General features: G+C 44.9%; 1 protein-coding gene across 2 annotated transcripts; it reads left to right on the plus strand.

Annotated features, from left to right (window-relative positions):
• Positions 1-82: 82 nt before the first annotated feature.
• Positions 83-19,019, plus strand: OPTN (optineurin). Of its 2 annotated transcripts, none has more exons than XM_053405752.1 (14): positions 83-176; positions 907-1,083; positions 7,338-7,540; positions 8,518-8,682; positions 8,929-9,005; positions 9,155-9,289; positions 9,963-10,044; positions 10,704-10,819; positions 10,967-11,119; positions 11,719-11,812; positions 12,540-12,698; positions 13,940-14,070; positions 14,284-14,357; positions 18,872-19,019. In XM_053405752.1, the coding sequence occupies exons 2-14, from the start codon at positions 918-920 to the stop codon at positions 18,994-18,996; spliced, it is 1,680 nt and encodes a 559-aa protein (XP_053261727.1). In that variant the 5' UTR covers positions 83-176; positions 907-917; the 3' UTR covers positions 18,997-19,019. The 2 variants fall into 2 exon arrangements, with proteins under 2 accessions (XP_053261727.1, XP_053261728.1); XM_053405753.1 differs by having other exon boundaries at positions 86-176; positions 916-1,083.
• Positions 19,020-26,511: the final 7,492 nt, after the last annotated feature.

A 26,511-nucleotide genomic window follows, 5' to 3' on the forward strand; every position in this document is an offset into this window, starting at 1 on the left:
CGACAGGCGCCGGAGCGAGGAGCCGCCGCTTCCGTCAGCTGACCGGCCAGGGGGCAAGGCCGGCCTCCGCCAGCGCCTCCCGCCGCCTCTTCCGCGTCGCCGCCCGAGGAGGAGGAGGAGGAGGAGCGCCGCCAGCTGCGGAACTCGGGCCGGAGGAGCTGCGGGGCCGCGGCCTGGTGAGGGGGGCCCGGGGCAGAGCCTGCCGCGGCGCGGGGAGAGGCGGGGAGACGGGGCGCGAGGGGAGCGGGCCGGGAGGCGCAGCCCCGCCCCTCCGCCGTGACGCAGCCGGGAGGGCCTTGGGGGTCGGGCGGGCGGGGGGCGCAGATGCGGGAGAACCCCAGAGGAAAGCCAGAGAGAGCCCGACGGGGGTCCCTAAGGCGGTTGGAGGGCGCTCCTGCAGCCCCGCTGGTGCCAAGCGGAGGGGGATCTTGTCGCCAGGACCTCCAGGCAGTGAGATCACTTCGGCGCTGCTAACAGTGGTTAGCCGTCCCCCCCCCCGAGGCACACTCCATTGCCGGCTGTGCCTCTCCAGTGGGTGGGTGTACAACGTTAATGAGAAATCTTCCCTGCAGTTGCAAAGCCTGGGCCCCTCAGGGCTCCCAGCTGCAGTCAAAAAACACCCAGTACGCAGCCCTTTCTCACTAACATCCAATCCCTGCCTTGGTGGGGCATGGGCAGTCGGTGTGATCCTGCTCTGCCCCCTCCCCTTGGCACACCTGTCCAGAAACTTCTGAACATCGTTCTGACCAATGTCTACAGAAGGGCTGATGAGAACTATGTGTACTAATTAGTAAAATGTTTTCATTCATCAAAATTTCATAGCCCAAATAACTCCTAGTGTATATAAACCACAGCCCAATGGAAGGTGTATTATTATAATTATCTATTTTTTCTTTCTCTGCAAAGTAACTGTAGCAATGTCCAAGAAGCCATTAAATTGTCTTGCTGATAATGGGCAGTGTAGCAAGACTGAGGTGGAAAATGGGCATCCAAGTGTGCCGCCTCCCCCACTTGGCACATCCACGGTTGAGGAGATGGTCCAGCAGATGAAAGAGCTCATTACCGAGAACAATGAGCTTAAAGGTGAACAACTGACATTGCATGCACTTCCACATGGCTTCACGGAGATGGCCTTGAAGTAAACTTGTTTGGCCTTGAATGCTCGGCTTGCTTGAGCCAATTGCCCTCTGACTGAGTGCTGAGTGCTCAGCTTGGGGCAGGAGGTACGTGAGGCAGCTACTTCGGTGAAGCTAAGCAGATCTGGGTCTAGTCAGTGGAGACTGCCTGCTTCTATGGTGGCATAACTGGAGAGGTGCATGGGATGAATGTTACTATATGTGGGACTTAAGGTGGCCTGAACGACGTGCTTTCTTCCCACCTCACAAACAGCCCATCTACTGGGAGGGGTAGCCAGTGCTGCACAAGACAGAATCGGGGTTGCAGAACTGGGCCAAAACTAACAATATGTATTTCAGTAGGGTCAGGTGTAAGGTTCTACACTTAGGCAGGAAGATGGGGGACACTTGACTTGCTAGTTGTACATGTGAAAAGGATCTAGGGGTCTTAGTTTATGAGTCTATGTTCCCTTAGTTCTTGATGCTAAGACCATCAGCTGTAGTTACTCACTAGCAAAGCACTGTGTGAGTGCTCAGAGGCACTCTCTTTCCCAATTCCAGTTGTCCTCCCCACCTGCTGAGTTCTACAAAGCCATCACTGAGACTCAAGGTAGGAGCTGACAGGCAGTGCCACCCCCTGGATAGGTTGTAAGTAAGAAAGCAGGCAGATGGGGCTGGCCAAAGGCAGTCTGAGGTTGGCAGAGCAGTGCCCCTTTCGCCCTAGTGGGCCAGGCAGCACTGCAACAAGTGCAGTTTCATCCATGAAACTTTCCAGGGCCGGCCCACCCATTAAAAAAAATAAAAAATGTTTTTATATATTTTAAAGTGTTTTAAAGGTGTTTTTACTTTTTACTTTGTTGTACCACCGTGAACAGTGGTTTTTATCCCCATCCCGAGGGACGAGGGTAGGGTGAGCAAGGATTACTCACCTCCGTCACTGGTGCTGTGCAATGCCAGGTCTATAGGCAACAAAACCGCCACCCTGCGAGATTTCTTTACCTCGCAGGGGGTCAACCTGGCTTGTGTGACGGAGACCTGGGTGCGCGAAGGGGAAACTGTTACCCTACGAGAGATGGCGCCCCCGGGTTTCTCCGTCCTCCACCAGTCACGGACTGTGGGCCGGGGGGGAGGGGTGGCATTATTAATCCAGGAAGATTGTTCTTTCGGGGCTCTACCATCACCATCGATCCCCGGCATTGAATGTGTTGGCCTAGTGTGGGGCTCCGAGGTGAGCTTGGCTGTCTGGCTGGTGTACCGACCTCCTAGCGCACCAGCAGCCACCCTGTCAGGCCAGCTGGAGGCGGGGGCCGGCTGGGCCTTGGAGTTCCCTAACCTATTGGTATTGGGGGACTTCAACATCCATGCTGATGCCACTCCCTCCTCACAGGCTCTGGACCTGGTGTCTTCCATGGCGACACTAGGGCTCTCCCAGTTTGTTTCGGGCCCCACACATCAAGCAGGCCACACGCTGGATTTGATCTTTGGCATTGGTATAGATGTGATCATGTTTCCTTCGATGAAGGTGCCATGGTCTGATCACTACGCTCTGAAAGCCAGGATTGACTTTCCACCCCCACCCTGCTTAGGTGGCGAGCCGATTTGGGCTCACTCGCAGAGGCTGATGGACCCTGATAGATTCCGCCAAGCCTTGTGGGACCTTGCTCCCCCTGGCGACTCACTGACTGAGCTTGTTGAGGGCTGGAATACCCAGCTCCTGGCAGCCATCGATGAGATCGCACCTAAGCGCCCTCTGCGACCCCGCAGAAACCGGGCTCCCTGGTTTACCGAGGAGCTTCGGAAAATGAAGCGGGACCTCAGACGGCTAGAGCGTGTATGGCGGGGTGCCCGTGACGGAGCCTCAAGAACATCTTATAGGGTTTTTATGAAAACCCTTTGAGATGGCAGTGAAGGCCGCTAAGAAGTCTTACTTCTCGGCCTCCATTGCATCCGCTAGCTCTCGCCCGGCGCAATTATTTAGTATAATTAGGTCTTTAACATCCCTTGAAGGACAGCCAAATTTAAATAACAATCTGACACACAGCTGTGAGGCATTTGCGAGCTTTTTTGCGGAGAAGGTCCTGTTGCTCCGCCATGACCTCCCTGCCAATTTGGATACAATAAAGGAACTGGAGGACCCTCGACTGTCCTCGGGTCCAGTATTGGACCACTTTGACCGGATATCCCCAGCCGATGTGGACAGACTCCTCCGAGCTGGAAAGCCCACCACCTGTCCTCTTGACCCGTGCCCGTCTTGACTGATTAGAGCGTGTCCAGACGAGGTGCGGGCCCCCCTAGGGGATATCATCAATGTGTCCCTTGGCACCGGGACATTCCCAGGGGAACTGAAGGAGGCAGTGGTGCGCCCGCTTTTAAAGAAAACATCATTAGATCCCTTAGATCTATCCAATTACCGCCCGGTTTCGATTCTTCCATTCCTGGGTAAGGTGATTCAGAGAGCGGTTGCTGAACAGCTTGGTAGGTTTCTGGATGAAACATCGGCTCTGGATCCATTCCAGTCCGGCTTCCGCGCTGGTCATGGGACCGAGACGGCTCTGGTCGCCCTAACAGATGATCTCCGCAGGCATTATGGTATTGGAGGTAATCACGAACAAAATAAGAGTAACACCAGAGATTCAAGGGATCAAAGTAGGAACGAAAGAATACAAACTAAAAGCGTACTCAGATGATTTGATGTTATCCTTAGAAGAGCCGCAAAAAAGTGTTAGTAAGGCTTTGGAAATACTAGAAGAGTATGGCAAACTATCCGGTTTTAAGTTAAATAAATTAAAGACAATAATGTTGACCAAAAATTTGGGAAAAGATGAAAGAGAAAAATTAGAGATACAGAATGGAATCAAGGTGGTTAAAAAAATAAAATATTTGGGAATTTGGCTAACTACAAAAAACATAAATTTAATTCAGGACAATTATTTTACAACATGGAAGGAAATTAAAAAAGATCTAGATACGTGGAACAGAGTAAAACTTTCATGGTCGGGAAGGATGGCGGCAATAAAAATGAACATACTCCCCAAAATGTTATTTCTATTCCAAAACATTCCAGTGATTAGAGGTTCCACAATGTTTAAAGATTGGCAAAAAACTTTCGAAATTTATATGGCAAGGGAAAAGACCGAGAATTAGATTCAAATTACTCACAGATCGGAAAGAATGAGGGGGATTCTTGGTGCCAAACCTGAAATTATATTTCGAAGCCTCCTGCCTTTGCTGGATCAAGGATTGGATTAATTTGGAAAACACTGACCTGCTAGACCTAGAAGGCTTCAACAACCGATTCGGTAGGCATGCCTATTTGTGGCTAAATAAAGAAAAGGTACATAAAGGTTTTTCAAACCATATTATCAGAGGGCCACTATATGAAGTTTGGGAGAAAAATTAAAAACTCTTGGAATGGAAAACACCCTGGTGGCTATCACCAATTGACATACTAACAACCAAAAAAGCAAACATGGAAGGAGAAAGACTGACCTATGAAGACCTACTGATAAGATCAGAAAGCGGATGGAAATTGAGAACATATGAGGAGTTGAAAGATAAACTAACAGGCTGGCTGCAATTTCATCAAATAAATGCAGTATGGAAGGAAGACAAAAAAGTAGGGATAAATGAGAAAAAAATCTAAATTTCAGATAGAAATAATTGAAGGCAAAACCAAGTTACTATCTAAAATGTATAACATATTATTAGAATGGGACACTAAAGATGAAGAAATAAAGGAGGTCATGACAAAATGGGCAATGGACTTGGGATACAATATAGAATATGATAAGTGGTTGAAATTATGGAGCAGTGGAATGAAATTCCCAGCATGCATCACGCTCAGAGAAAATTTGGAAAAAATGATGTATAGGTGGTACATCACACCGGCAAAACTAGGGAAAATGTACAAAACAGGAAATAAGGCTTGCTGGAAGTGTAAAATCAAAGAAGGCACTTTCTACCATATGTGGTGGACCTGTGAAAAAATGAAGAAGTTCTGGGAACTTATTTATAATGAGTTAAAAAAAATATGTAAATACACCTTCCCTAAAAGACCAGAAGCCTTCTTATTAGGTATAATTGGGGATGAAATTAAAAAAGAAGATAAGACACTATTCCAATATGCAACAGTAGCGGCTAGAATATTAATAGCACAAAATTGGAAAAGCCCAAACACCCCAACTATTAGAGATTGGCAAACAAAATTATTTGAATATGTTGAACTAGCAAAAATGACGCAAAAAATTAGAAACCAAAAAAATACAAAGTTTATTAGTGACTGGAATAAATTTATGGTATATATTGAAGGAAACTATAGAAACTTAAAAACTACAGCAGGTTTGATATAAATCTTACGATGCGCAAACCATTAACAATTAATAGCTGCAGAAAAAAGAAAGAAATTTTATTAAGAAGCCCGAAATCGGGAGGGAAGGAGGTCAATAGGTGTGTAGTGGAAAGATTTAAAGATATAAAGATTTAAAGAAGAAGACAAAGAACTGTAATGGAAACTGATGCTACTTTTGTGTTATGTATGGATATTTCTTTTGAAATTGTTGATTTGTTTTTTGTTTTTTCTTTTGGTTATTTAAGTGAAATTCAATAAAAAGAAATTTAAAAAATGGTCAGACATGGTCGATCACGAACTCCTGCACCACCGCCTTGCTGACGTGGGGATCCAGGGCACAGTCCTTCAATGGCTGCGCTCGTTTCTCTCTGGTCGGGGACAGAGGGTGGCGCTTGGGGGGGGAATTGTCATCGCGCCACTCCTTGGTGTGTGGAGTGCCTCAGGGTGCGATACTCTCCCCAATGCTTTTCAACATCTTTATGTGCCCCCTCACCCAGCTGGTCCGGAGTTTTGGGCTGGGTTGCCATCAGTATGCCGATGACACCCAACTCTATCTGTTGATGGATGGCCATCCTGACTCGGCCCCAGACACACTGACCAGATGTTTGGAAGCTGTGGCTGGATGGTTACGTGGGAGCCGGTTGAAGTTAAATCCTGCGAAGACAGAGGTCCTCTGGCTGGGACGGGACGATATGGGATTGAGGGGGCAACTCCCATCTCTTACGGGGGTGCAATTAGTGCCAGCACCGTCCGTTAAGAGTTTGGGTGTAATCTTCGATACCTCCCTCTCTATGGAGGCGCAGATTACAGCTATAACAAAGGGGGCATTTTTTCATCTCCGCCAAGCTAAGCAGTTGGCCCCTTGCCTCTCTCGCCCTGACCTAGCCACTGTGATCCACGCGACGGTCACCTCCAGACTGGATTATTGTAACTCGCTCTACGTGGGGCTGCCCTTGAGACTGACCCAGAAACTCCAGCGGGTGCAGAATGCTGCAGCGAGACTCCTTACGGGGTCTTCGCTGCGAGATCACATTCATCCGGTGCTATACCAGCTGCATTGGCTCCCGGTGGAGTACAGGATCAGGTTTAAGGTGCTGGTTTTAACCTTTAAAGCCCTATACGGCCTAGGACCCTCGCACCTACGGGACCGCCTCTCCTGGTATGCCCCACAGAGGAACCTACGATCTGCAAATAAAAGCATCCTGAAGGTCCCAGGCCACAGAGAAGTTAGGCTGGCCTCAACTAGAGCCAGGGCTTTCTCGGCTGCGGCTCCAATCTGGTGGAACACTCTGTCACAAGAGACTAGGGCCCTGCGGGACTTGACATCTTTCCGCAGGGCCTGCAAGACAGAGTTGTTCCACCAGGCCTTTGGTCAGGGCGCAGCCTGACTCCCTCCTCTGGCAACCTGCACAGAATTTTGCTTAACGGTTGCCATTAATTTGATTTTAATTAATTTTTATAATGAAATGTTTAGAATGTTGGATTATTTGATTGTTTGATTATTTGATTTTTGTTAGCCGCCCTGAGCCTGGCTTTGGCTGGGGAGGGCGGGATATAAATAAAATTTATTATTATTATTATTATTATTATTATTATTATTATTAGGTGTGGTGAGGCAACCACATCAGGTGGCAGGATCCACAGGGGCAGCAGATCCCGACGTAGAGCTTCATTCCCCACTTGTTCACCCTCTCCTTCTTCCCTGGTGGGGAGGGGGGGAGCCCGTTTGTGTTTTGCCTCAGGTGGCAAAGTGTCGCGGGCGAGCCCTGCCCTCTTCAGTGAATTTTGCCTATATCCAGGTTCAGATTTGGGGAGGGAGAGTAGCTGGAGTATATTGATACATGCTAATGCACTATTTTGGCATGTCCCAACAGAAGCCATGAGGCAGCGTAATCAAGCTATGAAGGATCGCTTTGAGGAGCTTTCCACATGGAGAGAGAAGCTGAAAGAAGAGCGGGAGTTCTATGAAACTAAATTCAAGGAAGCCAGGCAGTGCTTGGCAACCAAATGTGTAGAGAATGAAGCCCTGAAAGAGCAGCTCCAGACTCTGGAAGAGAGAGAGGAAGGGTCCACAAAGGTAAATAAAACTATGAGCGTGTGTGCATGCATGGGGCACAGCTATAAAAACTGGCACAGCTAGAGAAACTTTTTTTTATTGCCGGACAAACAACAACAACAGCAGAGACACTGTGAATAGCTAACTGTCCAAGGCTGCAGTTGTAAGTGCAGTTCATATTCTTTATTACATTGATTTGTCACTAACTACATAAAATGCTTCCAAATGACTTGCACTTTTGTTTTGTGTGTGTGTAGAGACACACACACACACACACATATATATATATATATATACACACAGTTGTACCTTGGTTCTTGAACGTAATCCGTTCTGGAAGTCTGTTTGACTTCCGAAACATTCAGAAGCCAAGGCGCAGCTTCCAATTGGCTGCAGGAGCTTCCTGCGCTCAACTGGAAGCTGCGTCGGACGTTCGGCTTCTGAAAAAAAGTCATAAACTGGAACACTTACTTCCGGGTTTTCAGTATTCAGGCGCCAAAACGTACGAGCGCCAAGGCATTTGAGAACCAAGGTACAACTGTAATGCCAAAAGTTTAAAACAGATCAAAGGAATAAAACTGTAAGATTTACAATCTGCAATATTATAAAAGGGGAAGATAAACACATAGGCACTAGATGGCTGGAATAGAAATTTTAATACAAATAAATAAGGCGTCAGGGGCAGAGAGCTTGGGCTTATATGAACTCAATGTCCAGTTATTATTGTTATTATTGTTTATTGCATTTATATAGTGCCCTATACCCGGTGGTCTCAGGGCAGCTCACAGAACAAAATCAAAATATAAAACCACAATATATATAATCAAAAGAAAAACAACAATATATATAATCAAAAGAAAAACAACAACTCAATAACAACCCCCCCCAACAAGAACCACATTTTAAAAGGGCCTAGTTAATATGTGGCACGTCCTTCACACTCTCCTTCTGTATCTCCTGGCCTCTCTAACCCTCTCCGTCTAAACTGCTTCTCCTAGGGATGCACAGTTTCCAAAAAGGAGATGGCCCAGGAGCTAGAGCAGCTGAGGATGCAAGTGGTGAAGCTGCAGGCTGAGAAGGCCGATCTGGTTGCCATCATTTCAGAGCTGCAGCTTAAACTCAACATTGGAACTGATGACTCATTTGTGGAGATCAGGATGCACGTAAGCGAGAGCTGTCCCTTCCCCCAGAGAAAAAAATGCATGGCAGGTGCTGTCGGTTGGTCTTTCTCATGATGTGGTGGGCCTGGAGCCAGTTGTGCAGTTGGGTAATCTCTGGGCTTCATTGACCTAGTGTTTTCCGTGTGTATTTTCTTAGATGATGTTAGAGGGAGATTAATGCAATGCATCACATAACTGCAACATGTCAGATTCAGAGTTGTCATGTTCTTCCCTTCCAATTTTCCACAGGAAGGAGAATTAAACGGAGGTGTGAAAGAAATTCAAGACCTTCGTGGCAAAACAACAAGGGATGCAGCTGCCTATGTGTAAGTAGAATTCCTGGGCTGCTCCTAATGGTAGATTTTGATTTGTGCTACCCTTCCTAGTCTTCTGTTAGAGAAAGGGATTTAAAACAAGAAGAGTGAAGTGCAACACTCCAGCTACTGCTCTGCTCTCTTCTATTTTGTCAAAATAGGAGCAGATCTCTGGATGAAGCAAAAAAAAAGTTGGAAACCGAAGAGTTGACTGTCAGCCAGCTTCTTCATTCCCTCAGGAGCGAGACCCAGAAGAGAGAAGCCTTGGAAAAGGAGCTCCAGGAGCAGAAGGAAAGGTGGCAGCCATCTATAGCTTATAATTATTGGGTTGAATCCAACATTAGTCATACTCAGAGGAGACCTATTGAAGTTAATGGACCTCAGGTGGTCATGTCCATTAATTTCAATGGGTCTAAGCACTGTTAACGTTGAATGCAATCCATTTTCAGTGTTTTGATGTATAGACATGATCTCAAACAATTACAGTCATACCTCAGGTTAAATGTACTTCAGGTTGAGCGTTTTCAGGTTATGCTCCGCGGCAACCCGGAAGTAACGGAGTGCGTTACTTCTGGGTTCCACTGCTCGCGCATGCGCAGACGCTCAAAATGACACTTCAGGATGCAAACAGGGCTCCAGAACGGATCCCGTTCGCATCCAGAGGTACCACTGTATTGCTCTTAGTTCACTGGCAACTGTTTGTTCTACTCTGCAAGAGAGAATGCCCTGTAGCTGGAGTGGTTTTGACCTGTGCTACCTACACATTCCCCCAAATGCAGCAATCTTGTATTCTTGTGTTGACAGTGAACAGATTTCACAATGAATCCCACTTGCTTTAGGAGTGGAGAAGGGCTTCTGGAAAATATCATTGACTGTCGCATGTTCTTATGACCTTTCCCATCATGTCTATAGCAATATGACTTATATACTAATATGTTTAAATTGGGATTGGATTCTTCTGTTTCACAGAATTCTGTTAGAAAATAAAACTGCAGAGAAAGGCACTCAGATGGAACATGAGGAGGAGGAAGTAAAAGAGAGAGCAGAAAGTGTAAGTGTGGCTCATTTATTAATGCACCATGCCAGACATGCTTGTTTGTTGGTAGCTTTTGGGTAGACTTGTCCTTCCTACGGATGGGCTTTAGAATGCTCGTCACCCAATGGGCAGAGTGAACTTTTGAAAGTTCTCATGCCTTCATTTGCACGCAGCTGCCCACTAATGCAAATGCTGATCTGGACCATTGTGTCTCAGAATATCTCACACATTCTGGGTGATGCTGTAAACTTGCCTCTGGGAAACTTGACAGGCAGAGTTCCAGGGCCTCATTGAGGCCTTACCCATGTAGACACCAAATGAGGGAGGTCAGGGGAGTTGGTGTGGCTTCCTCAAAGAGATTCATCTTCCCTCAAGCTAGGAACAATTGTTTGCTTGGTAGAAGCAGTTGGGAATGCAAATTGGTTTTGCAGAAGCTGCTTGCCCCATTATAGAAATGGCTCTTGTGCCTATCTTGCCTCTGCTGCAGACAAGAGGCTCTTTCTTATGTTTATGTTCAGAATATTTAAACTCAAATCTGCTACTAGTGACATGCTTTTCTGACTAATTATGCAAAAAACTAGAAGCATAATAGCAGGGCTGTATTGTTAATTCAGTCTGCAGTAAGTGTATGGACTCAACCTGTGTTTTTAGGTGGTTTTGCGTGTTTCTTGCAGGTGGGTGATGAAGTAGAGACTCTAAACCTACAAGTGTCTGCCCTGTTCAAAGAACTTCAGGAGACACATGCTAAATTAAAAGATGCTGAGATAATCCAGAAGAAGCTGCAAGAGAAGTAAGAGTGCTGTTGAATTACATATCAGAACAGGCATTTATATTTTCTTGAGGCAGAGCATCCCTCAAGGGATCAACCAGTTTCTGGCAGAGCATTTCTCTCCCTCCATTCACTCCTTGGTGAAGACCCCCCTGATCTCCTTCCCAGGTGCCAGGCTCTTGAGAGCCAGCAACATGGTGAAAGTGCTGGAGACCTGGATGAGAAGCAGCAGCTGCTGTACACCATTAAGAAGCTGGAGCTTCAAGTGGAGAGCATGCAGTCAGAAATCAAGCTGGAGGAAGCCAGAGCAAACGAAGAGCAGTGAGTATGGGCTCAGGAGCAGTTGGTGAGAAAGTGAGACTCGAAATGTGGCTGCGATGCACGCCTTCTATTTCCGCCGCCATGATTGTCACTGCTGATCAGCTAAACTGAGCTGGCAAAGAAGAATCTGACAAAAACAAAAAAATCCTTCTCTTTAGGGAAACCCATGGTGCTGGTTAGGTTTCCAACTGAAATTGCCCTACCTTGGTTATTCATTGTGTGAAGAAAAGGTATAGGGCCTCTTCTTGCATTGCATTTTACAAGTATACATTCAGTCTCTCCCCTCTCCCCCAATATATGTAGAGATTATGTGAATATGATAAAATGATACACTTGTCAGAGGATTTGCTGTAGATCCCTGTCCTGGTGTACATTCTGTGGCAAGCCCTGGTTTGTTGAAGTGCAATATGTGAAAGGGTCCTAAGGCTGCCACACAGTCTACATGTATTTTGTTGTTTAAATTTAATACACCGAGAAATTATCTCTGTTTTATTGAGGAACTGTGAAATCATTGAAGGACACAAAGCAGAAAGTCATCAAATAAGCCTTTCTTCCTAAAATTGCATATTTTCATATCTGCCTTACTTGTCTTCCAACAGACAGAAATTTAACACATTGCAGGATGCTTATAGCAAGCTTGTACCTGAACTGACCAAAGCAAAGCAGACAGTTGAAGAACTAAAAGACAAAGAGGTAAGCCTTGCTCTAAAGAATAGTCCCAGTGCTATGTAAGGAAGTGGAATGAACAGCATTTCCACCCCCTTTGTGAAAGTTCCTTCGGGGTTCAATAGGGTCAGAACACGCAGGAGGTGCCCACATCTCCCAGTTGCTCTGCTTGGTTTCAGCTGTGTTGCGCAAAGTGCTTTCTTCCATTTGTATTCTTAATAATAAAATGCAACAGCAAAAATGACTAAAAATAGCAACATTAGACAGTACTGAGGTTTAGCCCAGCGTTAATAAAGACTTCCCTGATTTAAGTAGTGTAGAAGAGAAAAAAGAAAGAAGACTAAAGAAGAAGTGCAATTGATAAAAGATAACTGTGGGAGAGGTAGGTTATGACATGTGCATTTATGCTTTAGAGCATTTATTGGTATGGGAGCAGAAAATGGGGAGGGATGACGGCACTTAGGATGATGGCATCCTAAGGAGAGTTCATGGTCTCCTTCACCTGCAACAGTGGTGGAGCCATACTTTTCCATTTAGTACACTTTAGTACACTGTTTTCCAGACAGGAGTAGTAGAACTGGATGCAGAGCCCCACATAACCAAGCTGTGACCACAGTGTTTTCCCCTCCTGATTTTTGCATTGGGAGCAGCTGCTTGCACTGCGATGCAGCTCATTCACGGGTTTAGACTGCCAGGCCACCAGAAGCCATAAGATGTTTCTGATTGCACTGTGTTCTGATTAAACCTGCTGCAGGCTGAAAGGCTCAATAAGGCTACAGCTGAGGAACTCATTCACAGACTGGATATGGCAGAGGAAGCCCTAGCTGCCAAACAGTTCCAGATAGATGAAATGAAGCAGACCATTGCTAGGCAGGAGGAAGAACTGGAAACTGTGACTATCCTCCGAGCTCAGGTATGGTAAGGACACCTGTCATGTGGTGGTTGGGTGAAATCCTGCTCCACTCTTAAGCAGAGAGAATGAAATCAATTGACTTAAAATACTTGAGCCCATTCATTTGAGCGGGTCTACTCTTAAGTATGACTAACATTGAAGATAATCTGTTTATTTTGTAAGCTGCCCAGAGTGGCTGGGGAAACCTAGCCAGATGGGCAGGGTATAAATAATAAAATTATTATTATTTATTTTTTTCCCTTTAAAAAGTTTTATTTATTATAACAGGCAAACAAGAATTGATCTTAGAAACTTTAGATATCTAGACAAGCTTAAATAAATAAATGCTAATATAAACTCATATGCATGTGTGTATGTGTGCCACTTAACAAAATAATTCAGTACATAAGGATGGACACCCTTGGCGTATATCACTTTGTAAATTAAATTGGGAGGAGAGTGAGCCATTTACATAGACTGTTGTTTGAGGGTTTGTACTACATTAAAGTAATCCAGTTTTTAAACTGTGATCCTATATTATACTTATCAAGGCAATGATTCAAGAGTATTATATAAGAAATACCATTTTACATGGTCAAAAGCTTTTTACACGTTGGGGAAAATAACTGCTTATTGTTCTTGGTTTGACTGTAATATTTTTATGCAATTAATTAGGCATTTGATGTTGATTGCAATTTTCTGCTTTTTAATAAATCCAACTGATTAGTGCTAAGATTATTCAGTCTTTCGGCTATGATTGTAATCCAAATTCTGAAGTCTTGATTGTGTAAATAAATGAGTTGTTGTTGTTGTTAATTTTCATTTCTATGCTGCTTTATTTGTTAAGAAAAAAATCTCAAACCAGTTTACAACCTAGATTAAAGGATCAAATAAAACAATACTGAAGACAGACAAGTATACATTCAAGGCTACATAATTAACAAGAAACTAAAATATTATCTTAAAAGATTTCAAGAGAAAACATTACTAGAGGAAGTCGAATATAAAATGCACACTTAAAACAGCACAACTAGCAAGAGAATAAAATATTATCATAAGCATAGAACATACCTGCAGCTGTTGCTGCCAATGGTGGTTCATGGCGGATGATGGCTGAGGAAGCTCGGTGAGGCAGGATCCTTTAGCTAGTACAGCCACCCTTGATTTGGAACAGGATTAGGGCAGCATATTAACTCAGATTGACTCATTTATCTCTTTTTAAAGCACGTTGTGATCTTTATTCCTGTTTGTTCCCTGATTAGATGGAGCTCTATTGTTCTGACTTCCACGCTGAACGAGCAGCACGGGAGAAGATCCACGAGGAAAAGGAGCAACTGGCTGCCCAGCTAGCGTACTTGCTGACAGAGAAGCAAGACCATGAAGATCTCGGAAGGTGAGAAATGGATCAGAGGAAATGTTTAGCTACTGAAACGTTTTCAATATTTTGTGAGAGGAGAGAACAGTGGGACTATTTTAAAAAAAATAAGTTTATTGGGCTGCATCTTTTATCTCCATTTTCAGTTCTTCACTGCCATGCTGATTGGGGGGGGGGGAGCCATAGAAAATGAGGGTATGGCATTAGCAATCTCTTTTTTTCTCTCTCTAGGAATATGCTGGCAGAAATGCAAACTCGGCACAGACTCCCATCAGATCAAGGCCAGTCCCACTTTTCTCAAGGAGGTAAAATTAAAAGGGCAAACTGAGAAACTTGCCACACCACAGCTCTTGGTTCACACAGCCAACTCAGGGTGGCATTGAAATAACTTTTACTCCAAGTTGTTGTTGTTGTTTAGTCGTGTCCGACTCTTCGTGACCCCATGGACCAGAGCACGCCAGGCACTCCTGTCTTCCACTGCCTCCCACAGTTTGGTCAAACTTACATTAGTAGCTTCAAGAACACTGTCCAACCATCCGGTCCTCTGTCATCCCCTTCCCCTTGTGCCCTCAATCTTTCCCAACATCAGGGTCTTTTCCAGGGATTACTCCAAGTAGTAGACCCATTGAAATAAAGGACTGTGACCAGACCATTTCATTACCAAGGAGGCAGGTTTAGTTGTTATTTGAGGACTATCCCTACCTCTGGGTCTGGTCTTGACCGGACGGATACTGGAATCGGCAAGGGAGACCCACATGACCTGAAGGTGCTGCTGTGCAATGCCAGGTCAATGATTCACAAGACCACTGCCATCCATGACTTGATCATGGATGGAGGACTTGACCTGGCATGTGTAACAGAGACTTGGTTGGATGAAGCAGATGGGCCTGTCCTTGCCGCTGCTTGTCCACCAGGTTTCTCTTACGCACAGCAACCCAGGCCTTGTGGGCAGGGAGGGGGGATTGCAGTCATTTTTAGGAAGTCATTAGCTTGCACCAGGCATCCTATTGGGAAGACCCAGTTCTCTGAGTGCATGTTCTGGAAGTTGGGCAATAGGGGCAGTACAGGATTCCTTTTGGTGTACCAGCCTCCCCGCTGCACCAAGGATTCCCTGCCCGAGCTGCTTCAGGTCGTGGCGGATGTTCTCCTGGAGACATCTAGTTTGGTTGTCCTAGGGGATTTTAACATCCATGCCGACACAACCTTACAAGGGGCCGCTCGGGACTTCGTGGAAAGCATGACCTCCATGGGGCTGTCCCTGAATAAGTCTGGCCCAACTCATAGCTGCGGACATGCCTTAGACCTGGTGTTCACCTTTATGGATGTTGGAGATCTGACACTAAGTAAAAGTGAAACTAAAGAAGTGCCATGGTCAGATCACTTCCTGGTGCAACTGGACTTCTCCGTGACCCTTCCCCTCTGCAGGGAGGTGGGACCAATTCGGATAGTCCGCCCCCGCTACTTAATGGATCCAAATGGTTTCCAGAGAGTGGTAGGGGATGTTTTCTCCCATGTTGATGGCCTTTCAGCTGATTCCCTGGTGGCCCACTGGAATGCAGAGTTAACCAGGGCTATTGACTGTCTGGCTCCGAAGCGCCCTCTCCGATTGCATGGAACCCAGACAGCCCCGTGGTTTTACCTTGAGCTGAGGGCGATGAAACAATTGTTGAGACGGCTAGAGCGCCAGTGGCGGAAAACTCATTCTGAATCAGACCAGACACAGGCTACAGCTCAACGTCGAGCCCACCAAGTGGCAATGGCGATGGCAAAGAGGGCCGCCTTCACCGCCTCTATTGCATCTGCAGAAAACAGCAGCAGGAGGTTCGCAATCTGTCGGAACCACCTGAGTCACCAGAGCCTGGTAGGGACCCAATATCTCCTGCAATGCTTTTGCAAAGTTTTTTGCAGATAAAGTCGCTCAGATTCAGAAGGAGGTAGACTCCACCGTGGGAGCAGGACCAGGGCGGGAGAGTGCTAGAGTCCTGTCTAGTCTTGTTACATGGGATCAATTCTAATCTGTTACCTCCGAGGATGTGGACAGGCTGCTTGGACGAGTGAAACTGACCACCTGTCTCCTTGATCCTTGCCCATCCTGGCTGATAAAAGCGAGCTGGGAAGGGCTGGGCAATGGGCTTCGTGGGGTGGTGAATGCGTCCCTCTTTGAGGGAGCCTTCCCAGACCCGCTGAAAGAGGCGGTCATTAAACCGCTTCTTAAAAAAACATCTTTAGACCCGGCGAATATGGCCAACTATTGCCCAGTCTCAAATCCACCATTCTTGGGCAAGGTGATTGAGCAGGTGGTTGCTGAACAACTCCAGGCACACCTGGAAGAAGCGGACCATTTGGATCCCTTCCAGTCGGAATTCAGGCCTCATCATGGGACTGAAACTGCCTTGGTCGCACTGGTCGATGATCTCCCGTGGGCTAGGGACAAAGGTGAGAGCTGTTTCCTAGTTCTGCTGGATCTTTCAGCGGCTTTTGACACCATCGATCATAACATCCTTCTAGACTGACTAGAGAGGTTGGGAGCTGGGGGCACTGTTATATAGTGGTTCCGCTCCTTCCTCCTGGGCTGTGTTCAGAAAGTGGTGGAGGATGAGTGTTCAGACCCCTGGGCTCTCACTTGTGGGGTGCCTCAGGGTTCTGTCCTCTCCCCCATGCTTTTCAACATCTACATGCAGCCGCTGGGAGAGATCATCAGGGGGTTTGGGCTGGGTGTTCATCAGTATGCAGATGACACCCAGCTCTACCTCTCCTTTAAATCAGAACCAGTGAAGGCGGTGAAGGTCCTGTGTGAGTGCCTGGAGGCGGTTGGAGGATGGATGGCAGCTAACAGATTGAGGCTGAATCCTGACAAGACAGAAGTACTGTTTTGGGGGGACGGGGCGGGCGGGTGTGGGGGATTCCCTGGTCCTGAATGGGGTAACTATGCCCCTGAAGGACCAGGTGCGCAGCCTGGGAGTCATTTTGGACTCACAGTTGTCCATGGAGGCACAGGTTAATTCTGTGTCCAGGGCAGCTGTCTACCAGCTCCACCTTGTACTCAGGCTAAGACCCTACCTGCCCGCGGACTGTCTCACCAAAGTGGTGCATGCTCTGGTTATCTCCCGCTTGGACTACTGCAATGCGCTCTATGTGGGGCTACCTTTGAAGGTGACCCGGAAACTGCAATTAATCCAGAATGCAGCAGCTAGACTGGTGACTGGGAGTCGCCGCCGGGACCACATAACACCGGTTCTGAGAGATCTGCATTGGCTCCCAGTACGTTTCCGAGCACAATTCAAAGTGTTGGTGCTGACCTTTAAAGCCCTAAACAGCCTCGGTCCAGTATACCTGAAGGAGCGTCTCCACCCCCATTGTTCTAACCGGACACTGAGGTCCAGTGCTGACGGCCTTCTGGCGGTTCCCTTACTGCGAGAAGCCAAGTTACAGGGAACCAGGCAGAGGGCCTTTTTGGTAGTGGCTCCCGCCCTGTGGAACGCCCTCCCACTAGATGTCAAAGAGGGAAAAAACTACCAGACTTTTAGAAGACATCTGAAGGCAGCCTTGTTTAGGGAAGTTTTTAATGTTTAATAGACTATTGTATTTTAATATTCTGTTGGAAGCTGCCCAGAGTGGCTGGGGAAACCCAGCCAGATGGGTGGGATATAAATATTATTATTATTATTATTATTATTATTATTATTATTATTATTATTATTTATTTTATTTAGGTTCATTAACTTCAGTGGATAACCTCTGAGTAAAACTCAATTGAATGCCACCCTCAGATTTTTGCCATCAGAACTTACTTTTTGCAAACCTATCTATTCCAGCAGCTGTGGATAGACTGTAATTGCTCATTGACTATGCTCCTTGCAGGAGGTCAGAGGACTACCATGTGGATTATTAGACACATCCAAAAAATAGTTCCTCGTGTCGCATAACTGTTGAGATTCCCATAAGTCCAGTTCTCACATAACAGTTTAAGACAGGCTTCCTTAACCTCGGCCCTCCAGATGTTTTTGGCCTACAACTCCCATGATCCCTAGCTAGCAGGACCAGTGGTCAGGGATGATGGGAATTGTAGTCTCAAAACATCTGGAGGGCTGAGTTTGAGGAAGCCCGGTTTAAGAGATAAATCTACTCATGGGCTGTGTGGCTTCAAAATACATATGCAAGGACTTTTGTATGGTACAGCATTTGAGTCCCATCTGCACTATGCATTTAAAGTAGCACCATACAACTCTAAGCAGTTATGGGCTTCCTCCCCCCCCAAGGCTCCTGGGAACTGTAGTTTGTTAAGGGAGCTGCAGTTGTTAGATGGCCCACATTTTCTCTTAGGAACTGTCTCCAGAACTCCAAGGGCATAGGGATTGGCTTTGAAATCCACCTGTGAACCCACTTATTTATCTACAAATGTCTTCTGCAATTTGTTGGTTGCTTTATTGTCATGGGGGGGGGGGAATCATGAGGACTCGTGCCATAGGTCACTGTTATTGTGGTAGTTTTTTTTTGGCGGGGGAGATATGATGTAAAATCATGCAAGTTCAGGAGGATCCATTTCAATTCTATTGGATCTGACTTTTACTGAGACCCAGTGGGAAAAAGCAAAGTGTGTGTGTTCTCTCATTATTTCTGTGGAAGTGACTTGCGGGAGAGAGGAGAAAAGTTACCTGAGGGGTTGGTGCCCACAGCTGTCTCTCAAAATTCCCTATGTGCCCACGAGTGCAAAAAGATGAGCAACACTGACTTTTCAACAAGAGGACCTGACCATCTTGATGTTTGTTAATATTATATCTCTTCCTTTCATTCTCAAAAATGAAATTTGTCTCTGCAGGAACAGAAGATCGGGTTTGGCAGCAGCAGCAAAGGAGTGTCCAAATACATTCTTGTCCAAAGTGTGGAATGATTCTTCCTGATATGGACACACTTCAGATTCATGTCATGGACTGTATCATCTAAGCACTGGCCTCAAAAATTCTCAAAGATGACTTCCGGAGGCGGCGCGAAACAGCAATGGCGGTCCTCTTCAGTTGTTGAAGAGGGGCTCCGCGGAAAAGGGTCGTGCGCTGCGGCACAGCGACGACCCGTTTAGGAAAACCACGGGTAGAGTGAGCCCGTGGCCGTGGGATTCGGCGGGCACCAGGAGCGACCTCGGATACGCAGAAGGGACCCCGTAAGGGGCTCCGGAACGTGGAGGGGGTAGCGGTGCTGTGAATCCATCGCTCTTTCCGCGGAAGCGAAGCCGCGCGGCTGCTGCTGATGAGCGCTGACCTTTCTTCTTTGAACATTTGATTGGAAACAACAAACTCGTGAGTAAGAAATTTGAGGCTTTATTTGGACATTAAATTGGTGAATTTCGGCTGAAAGCGGGAGACGCTAAAAAGGAAGTCAGTCTTCCGTCCCTGTTTAAAGTACTGAGCAAAGTTTTTTTAAAGCGGAAGCGTTGAAAGGAGTTTAAAAGAAGTTGGAACTTACCCTGCAAGTGAGACTGTGCTATACCTCTCTATATTTTGTGGATTATAAAGTTATAAGCCCCAGCTCACGGGCTGCCTGGATACAAAGTAACATCAGACTGTGGCAACTGTGTATAGAGACATAAAGTTACATTGGGCTACTTTGCAGTTACAAAAAAGGAACTGTTGTTCACACCTTCGCAAAGAACCTTTATCATCTGCAGTTTAAAGTGAATTTAGAGGGTTTCCCCCCCTTATTTTGGATTTTACCATATTTGGGAATTAAATGGTGGAAACTTTTGGGGAGCTCCCCCTGCTGGATTGTGGAAATATAAACCTCTGAGAACTGCTGGTTGTTTTGGAAATCTTTTTGCCTGGATGATTGCTTTTCCCATGGGATTTACAATTTGACCTTGAAACCTAGACAGTTGTGGAATGAGTGTGGCAGGAAAAACAAGGGCTGCCAAGAAAGCAAAACAAACTGAACTATTGCAATCAACTTTGCCTGTGCAGCCACGTAGATCATCTGTTCCAATTGTGACAGGTCTGCAAGAAGGACAATTTAAACAGCCAGTTTTGGAGGATATGGCTGCAGGAGGATTAGACCCTATTTCTAAAGAAATATTGGATCAACTGGCAGCATTAAATAAGAAAGCTGATGAACAAGCGGCTAAATTTGACCAGGTTACAGCAACGATTAATAAGTTGACAGACCAAGTTGCTCAAAACACACAGGCGATAGGAAATTTTGAAAAGACTATATCAGAGAACCGAAAATTAGCTGAGGACGCAAACACGAAAGCAGACCAAAACAAAAAAAGGATTGAGGAATTAAGAGGGGAAGTAAGACCACTGAGTAGACAGGTCACTGAACAACAGGCCTATCTGTCTATGGCGGAGCTGAAAAACCGGGAAAGTAATCTTAGGATTAGAAATATTCCAGAACTAGAAAAGGAAGATTTGGCTGGCTTTTTGACTGCAGAAATATCCAAGTTCTGGGGTTTGGCAGAAGAGAAAGACTTCAAAATCGTCACCGCTTTTAGATTGGGAAGAGTGGCCAAGAAAGATAAACCAAGGGATTGCTTGATCATATTGAGATACAAGCAAGAAAAAGACAACATACTTGGCCTACATTTTAAAAACCCATTGGTGATACAGGGAAAGACAGCAGAAATCTTCAGAGACATACCAAAACAATTGTTGGACTTAAGAACTACATACAAGGATCTGGCAAGATTATTAAGAAACAACACAATCCCTTACAGGTGGGAATTCCCCCAAGGATTATCTTTTAATTTGAAAGGGAAGAAGGTGAGAATCAGAACAGCAGAAGAGCAAGAAAAATTCCTAAACGATCACGGGGAGGACCTTCGAAAAGGGATAGCAGGTACCTGGCCACCCCCCACGCCTGGTACAAAAGATCCACCTCCAGACATAGACGAGAAGGGAGACAACCCCATCGGCTAACAAGCTGATCCAGGATGTCTCTGCAGCTTTTTAGTTGGAATATCCATGGGGCAAATTCCCCTGAAAAAAGGAAAAGGATTTTTCACATTTTGAGGAAAGAACAACTAGACGTCATTTGTCTCCAGGAAACCCATGTGACTAGGCTCCACAGAAGAGTGCTAATAAACAAGCGACTAGGCCAAGAATTTATTTCATCAGCTAAAGAAAAGAAAAGGGGAGTCGTGATATATGCAAAGGAGAGCCTAGCACCAAAATTTGTGTTCAAAGATGAACAAGGAAGAATTTTGGCGATCGAAATACAATCACAAGGAGAAAAATTTTTGATAATTGGAATTTATGCACCAAATGAGGGGAAATCTGAATTTTATGGGAAGCTGCATGAGACAATGCTGGACCATATGGACTATAATAACATCATTCTGATGGGAGATATGAATGGGGTTGTCTCCACACACATGGATAAGTCACAAAATCAAAATGTGACTAAAGATGGCAGACTACCAAAGACTTTTTTTGAACTCACAGACAATATGGACTTGATTGATATCTGGAGGACAAAGAACCCCCTAGGTAGAGAGGGAACATTCTTTTCTGAGGCCCACCTATCCTGGACAAGAATCGACCAAATCTGGATATCTAGAGGACTGGCACCCAAGACCAAAAAAGTAGAGATCTGCCCTAAAACTTGCTCCGACCATAACCCCTTGAAAATGGACTTGAGACTTACACCAGCTGGATCCTTCAGATGGAGAATGAATGATGCATTGTTTAGAGACCAGGAGATAGTGAAGAAGGCCCAAAAGACGATGAAAGACTACTTTGAACTAAATTTGAACACTTCGGTGGAAAAAAAAACAATCTGGGACGCAAGCAAAGCTGTTATGAGAGGGTTTCTGATACAGCAGAATTCTATTAAGAAAAAACTCTGGAACGGTAAAAAGGACAAGATCTTGGAAAGGATAAAAGACGGAGAGAAAAAGTTGAGACTAAATCCAAAATCAAAAGAAGTTTTGAGAGAAATAAAATTCCATCAAGCACAATATGCAAAACTGATAAATCAAGAAGTTGAATGGAAAATCAAACAGATGAAACAAAGATCATTTGAATCGGCAAATAAATGTGGGAAGCTGCTATCATGGCAGCTGAAAAAGAGACAAAAACTGAACTTTGTTACCAATCTAGAGGTTGAAGGAGAATGTATTCAGAAACCAGAGGAAATTAGAAAGTGTTTCCAGAGATATTTTAAAAAATTGTTTTCCCAAGGACCCCAAGTGGAGACTGAAATAAATAAATTTTTAAAAAGCTATGGCCTACAAAAACTAACACAAGACAAACAAACTGACCTGAATTATAAAATAACCCAACAGGAAATCGAAAATGCCATTCAGAACATGCAACTAGGCAAATCCCCGGGCCCAGATGGACTTACCTCCAAATACTATAAGATATTGAAGGAATACCTGACTCAGCCATTGATGGAGGTATGTAATCAAATTATGGAAGGGAAGGGGGCACCAGAATCGTGGAAAGAGGCATTCATCACTTTGATACCAAAATTGGAATCTGAAAAGACTCAACTTAAGAACTACCGTCCCATCTCACTCCTAAACGTGGATTACAAGATTTTTGCTGACATTTTGGCAAATAGATTGAAAAAAGTCTTAAATGGAGTTATTCATAAAGACCAAGCAGGCTTTCTCCCTGGCAGGCATTTGTCAGATAATACTAGGAACATTGTTGACGTTCTGGAACTTTTACAGACAAATTTGAATACAAAAGCAGTTTTGATATTTATAGACGCGGAGAAGGCCTTTGACAATATATCTTGGAAATTTATGAAGAAGAATTTGGAAGGGATGGGAGTGGGAAGGGCGTTCCAAAATGGCATAGATGCAATATATTCAGAACAAAAGGCTAAATTGATAGTAAACAATGTGGTGACAGAAGAGTTTAAAATTGAAAAAGGAACACGACAGGGGTGCCCCCTATCACCCTTGCTATTTATTTCTGTCCTTGAGGTTTTGCTAAATTTGATCAGGAAGGATCAGCAGGTGGAAGGAATACAGGTCGGAGGAAAACAATATAAACTGAAGGCCTTTGCAGATGACTTGGTTTTGACATTACAGGAGCCGGTGTCCAGCACAAAAAGAGTATTGGAATTAATTTCTGAGTTTGGTCGGGTGGCGGGATTCAAGTTAAACAAACAAAAAACTAAGGTTTTGGCAAAAAACTTGACACCTTTAGAAATAGATGGGTTTCAGAAGGAAACAGAACTAAACGTTGTTAATAAAGTGAAATACCTGGGGGTCAACTTGACTGGGAAAAATTTGAATCTGTTTAAAGATAATTATGAAAAATGTTGGTCTGAAATTAAAAAGGATCTAGAAATCTGGTCAAGATTGAAACTTTCCTTGTTGGGAAGAATTGTAGCAGTAAAGATGAATGTATTGCCAAAAATGCTGTTTCTGTTCCAGACCCTACAGATCGTGGACAGAGTGGAATGTTTTGGAAAGTGGCAGAGGGACATTATGAAGTTTGTCTGGCAGGGCAAAAAGCCCCGAATAAAATTTAAAATATTAACAGATGCAAAGGAAAGAGGGGGTTTTGCCCTGCCGGACTTAAGGTTGTATTATGAAGCTGCATCCCTCTGCTGGCTGAAAGATTGGTTTTTGCTAGAAAACACTGATGTCCTAGATCTGGAAGGGTTCAACAATGCTTTTGGGTGGCATGCATATTTGTGGTACGACAAGGTAAAGTCTCATAAGTTGTTTAAAAACCATATTGTAAGGAAATCTCTGTTTTCTGTCTGGACTAAATACAAGGACTTATTTGAAAACAAGACTCCGAGGTGGTTATCACCGATGGAGGCTAAAGCCACAAAAATACTTAATATGGGGGGTGGCTGGGCAAAATACTGTGAAATAATAGAAAGAGTGGGTGACACTTGGAGGTTGCAGAGCTTTGAAAAATTGAAAGGGAAGGTGCGAGACTGGTTTCACTATGCCCAAATTTTAGAGATCTTTAAAAAAGATAAAAAAATTGGTTTCCAGGTGGAAAAATCAAAATTAGAACTAGAATTACTTGAACCTAAGACGAAAGTGCTTTCAAGAATGTACAACTTGCTGCTTAAATGGAATACTCAAGATGAGACAGTCAAATCAGCCATGATAAAATGGGCACAAGATATTGGATACAACATTATGTTTGAGGACTGGGAAAGGTTATGGACCACCGGTATGAAATTTACGGCATGTAGTGCCTTAAAGGAAAATATTATGAAAATGATGTACAGGTGGTACATGACCCCAGTCAGGAGGATCCATTTCAATTCTATTGGATCTGACTTTTACTGAGACCCAGTGGGAAAAAGCAAAGTGTGTGTGTTCTCTCATTATTTCTGTGGAAGTGACTTGCGGGAGAGAGGAGAAAAGTTACCTGAGGGGTTGGTGCCCACAGCTGTCTCTCAAAATTCCCTATGTGCCCACGAGTGCAAAAAGATGAGCAACACTGACTTTTCAACAAGAGGACCTGACCATCTTGATGTTTGTTAATATTATATCTCTTCCTTTCATTCTCAAAAATGAAATTTGTCTCTGCAGGAACAGAAGATCGGGTTTGGCAGCAGCAGCAAAGGAGTGTCCAAATACATTCTTGTCCAAAGTGTGGAATGATTCTTCCTGATATGGACACACTTCAGATTCATGTCATGGACTGTATCATCTAAGCACTGGCCTCAAAAATTCTCAAAGATGAGAAATGCACTTTTTAAACAGAATATGTCCTTAGCAAAGAGCCTGATTTTTGAAATTTAATAGTCTTTTTTCTATTTATTTCAACAGGAATTTTTAGGTTTTCATTTTATGTCTTGTGGGGAAATGGTTTCCCCCTTTAACAAGCCAGTTAGCCTATTTTTTTCTAAGCCGGCTAAAGCTGAGGATGCCAACACCGTAATGATTATTTGAACTGAAATATTTATAAGAGGTAGAATATAAACTCCTTTGGGTAGTTTTATTGTTTGAGAATCGAAAGGATGTGCATTTATGTATGTGCGTGAACATGTGTGTTCATTTTAGCAGTCTTCTGGGCATCTGTAAGTGCAACTGAGCCTATGCAGCTGTTTGTCTGTCTGCATGAGCTCAGGTGCTTCATGAGAGTCCATGTTCTCTGCCTATACATATCTGTGCTTATATAAATACAGAATGTGGATGAAAGTGATGGGTTTTTGATAGATAGATAGATTCTTTATTGTCATTACACACGTGCAACATTGCACAAGTGCAACGAAATTGGATGCCATCCCTTAAAAACAACAAAAGCAAAACAACAACAACAACCAACAAACCACATTCCAGCCACACCCACACCCATCAATCTCCCAGGTCACACTATCGAGTTACAGCATTCAAAAGGGCCACAGCTCTCGGGTAAAAACTGTTTTTCAGTCTATTTGTCCTTGACTTGATGTTTCTATATCTCCTGCCAGAAGGCAGTAGTGCAAACAGACTGTATCCCGGGTGAGATGAATCCTGCAGGATGTTGTTTGCTTTCCTAAGACAACGGGAACCGTACAATTCTTCCAAAGATGGGAGAGGTTGACCAATAATCCTTTGTGCTGTGGTTATGACCTTCTGGAGCACCTTCCTCTCCCTAGCTGTACAACTGGAGAACCAAGCACAAATACAGTATGTAAGAATGCTCTCTATGGAGCCTCGGTAGAAGGACACCAGCAGTCTCTCACTCAGATTGTTCTTCTTTAAAAGTCTGAGGAAATAAATTCTCTGCTGGGCCTTCTTCACCAGAGCAGTGGTATTTGCGCTCCAAGTCATGCCCTGATCGATAGTTACTCCCAAAAACCTGAATTCCGCCACCCTCTCCACCCGTTCCCCATTGATATGCAAGGGCTGAATGTCCGCCTTTTTTTTCCTGTAATCCACCACTAATTCCTTGGTCTTAGCCGTATTAAGAGCCAGATTGTTCTCTCCACACCAAACACAGAGCCGCTCCACCTCGTCCCGATAGGCGGACTCATCCCCTCCTGAAATGAGCCCTACCACCGTAGTGTCATCAGCAAACTTGATGATTTTGTTGCTGGAATAGGTGGCTGTACAGTCATACGTATAGAGAGCATAGAGCAGGGGACTCAACACACAACCCTGTGGTGAGCCGGTGTTAAGGCTAAGGGCTGTGGACATATGTGACCCTACTCTAACCCTCTGAGAACGTTCTGACAAAAAATCCAAAACCCAGAGACAGGTGGAGTTGGAGAGTCCAATCGCCTCTAGCTTGGACACCAGTCTATGGGGGAGGATAGTGTTAAAAGCTGAGCTAAAGTCCACAAACAGCAGCCTCACATAACTCCCCGGCTGCTCCAGATGGGACAGAGCAGCATGGAGAGTGGTGGTGATAGCGTCCTCTGTGGATCTATTTGCCCTGTATGCAAACTGGTAGTTGTCAAAAGTTGATGGAAGACAGGAAATAATATGACGGCGCATCAGTTTCTCAAAACACTTCATGATGATTGGAGTCAGTGCAACTGGTCTGTAGTCGTTCAAAC

Source organism: Podarcis raffonei, chromosome 10 (genome assembly GCF_027172205.1).
Source record: "Podarcis raffonei isolate rPodRaf1 chromosome 10, rPodRaf1.pri, whole genome shotgun sequence".
NCBI lineage: Eukaryota > Metazoa > Chordata > Lepidosauria > Squamata > Lacertidae > Podarcis > Podarcis raffonei.